Raw genomic sequence first — 487 nt, 5'->3', positions numbered from 1 at the left:
ATTTCTATGATGGCATGGAGATCCAGAGATGTAAAAGACTACTCTCAATTTCACTTTTGCCTTCTTCATATATGGATTAGAAACTTAATGAGTGCGTTTTTGGTTTCAGCTGATGGGTTTGTGGTACAAACCGGAGATCCAGAAGGTCCTGCAGAAGGATTCATCGATCCAAGCACAGAGAAAACGCGGACAGTTCCTCTAGAGATTATGGTGACTGGAAAGAAAACGCCTTTCTACGGCTCAACTCTTGAAGTAAACCTCCAAAAATCTCTCCTTGTCAGAGACTTATTATAGTTATCAACATCGATTTTAAGCTTTAGTTTGGTAATTGGTGTTGGTGAACAGGAACTGGGTCTCTACAAGGCTCAGGTTATGCTTCCTTTCAACGCATTTGGTACAATGGCAATGGCAAGAGAAGTGAGTTCTTCTTCTTCTTCTTCTTTTCCATAGTTTATTAAGTTGGTGTACTTATACATACATACATATG

At 39.4% G+C, this 487-nt stretch overlaps 1 protein-coding gene across 1 annotated transcript; it reads left to right on the top strand.

The window, feature by feature from the left end:
- Positions 1-6: 6 nt before the first annotated feature.
- Positions 7-463, top strand: LOC104774920 (peptidyl-prolyl cis-trans isomerase CYP38, chloroplastic-like). Its single transcript, XM_010499298.2, has 3 exons — positions 7-30; positions 110-252; positions 346-463. The coding sequence occupies exons 1-3, from the start codon at positions 15-17 to the stop codon at positions 448-450; spliced, it is 264 nt and encodes an 87-aa protein (XP_010497600.1). The 5' UTR covers positions 7-14; the 3' UTR covers positions 451-463.
- Positions 464-487: the final 24 nt, after the last annotated feature.

The sequence above is a fragment of the Camelina sativa genome, unplaced genomic scaffold, assembly GCF_000633955.1.
Source record: "Camelina sativa cultivar DH55 unplaced genomic scaffold, Cs unpScaffold06834, whole genome shotgun sequence".
NCBI classification, from domain to species: Eukaryota; Viridiplantae; Streptophyta; class Magnoliopsida; order Brassicales; family Brassicaceae; genus Camelina; species Camelina sativa.
The sequence above is the reverse complement of the archived record's forward strand: the minus strand, read 5'-3'. Positions and strand labels throughout refer to the sequence as shown.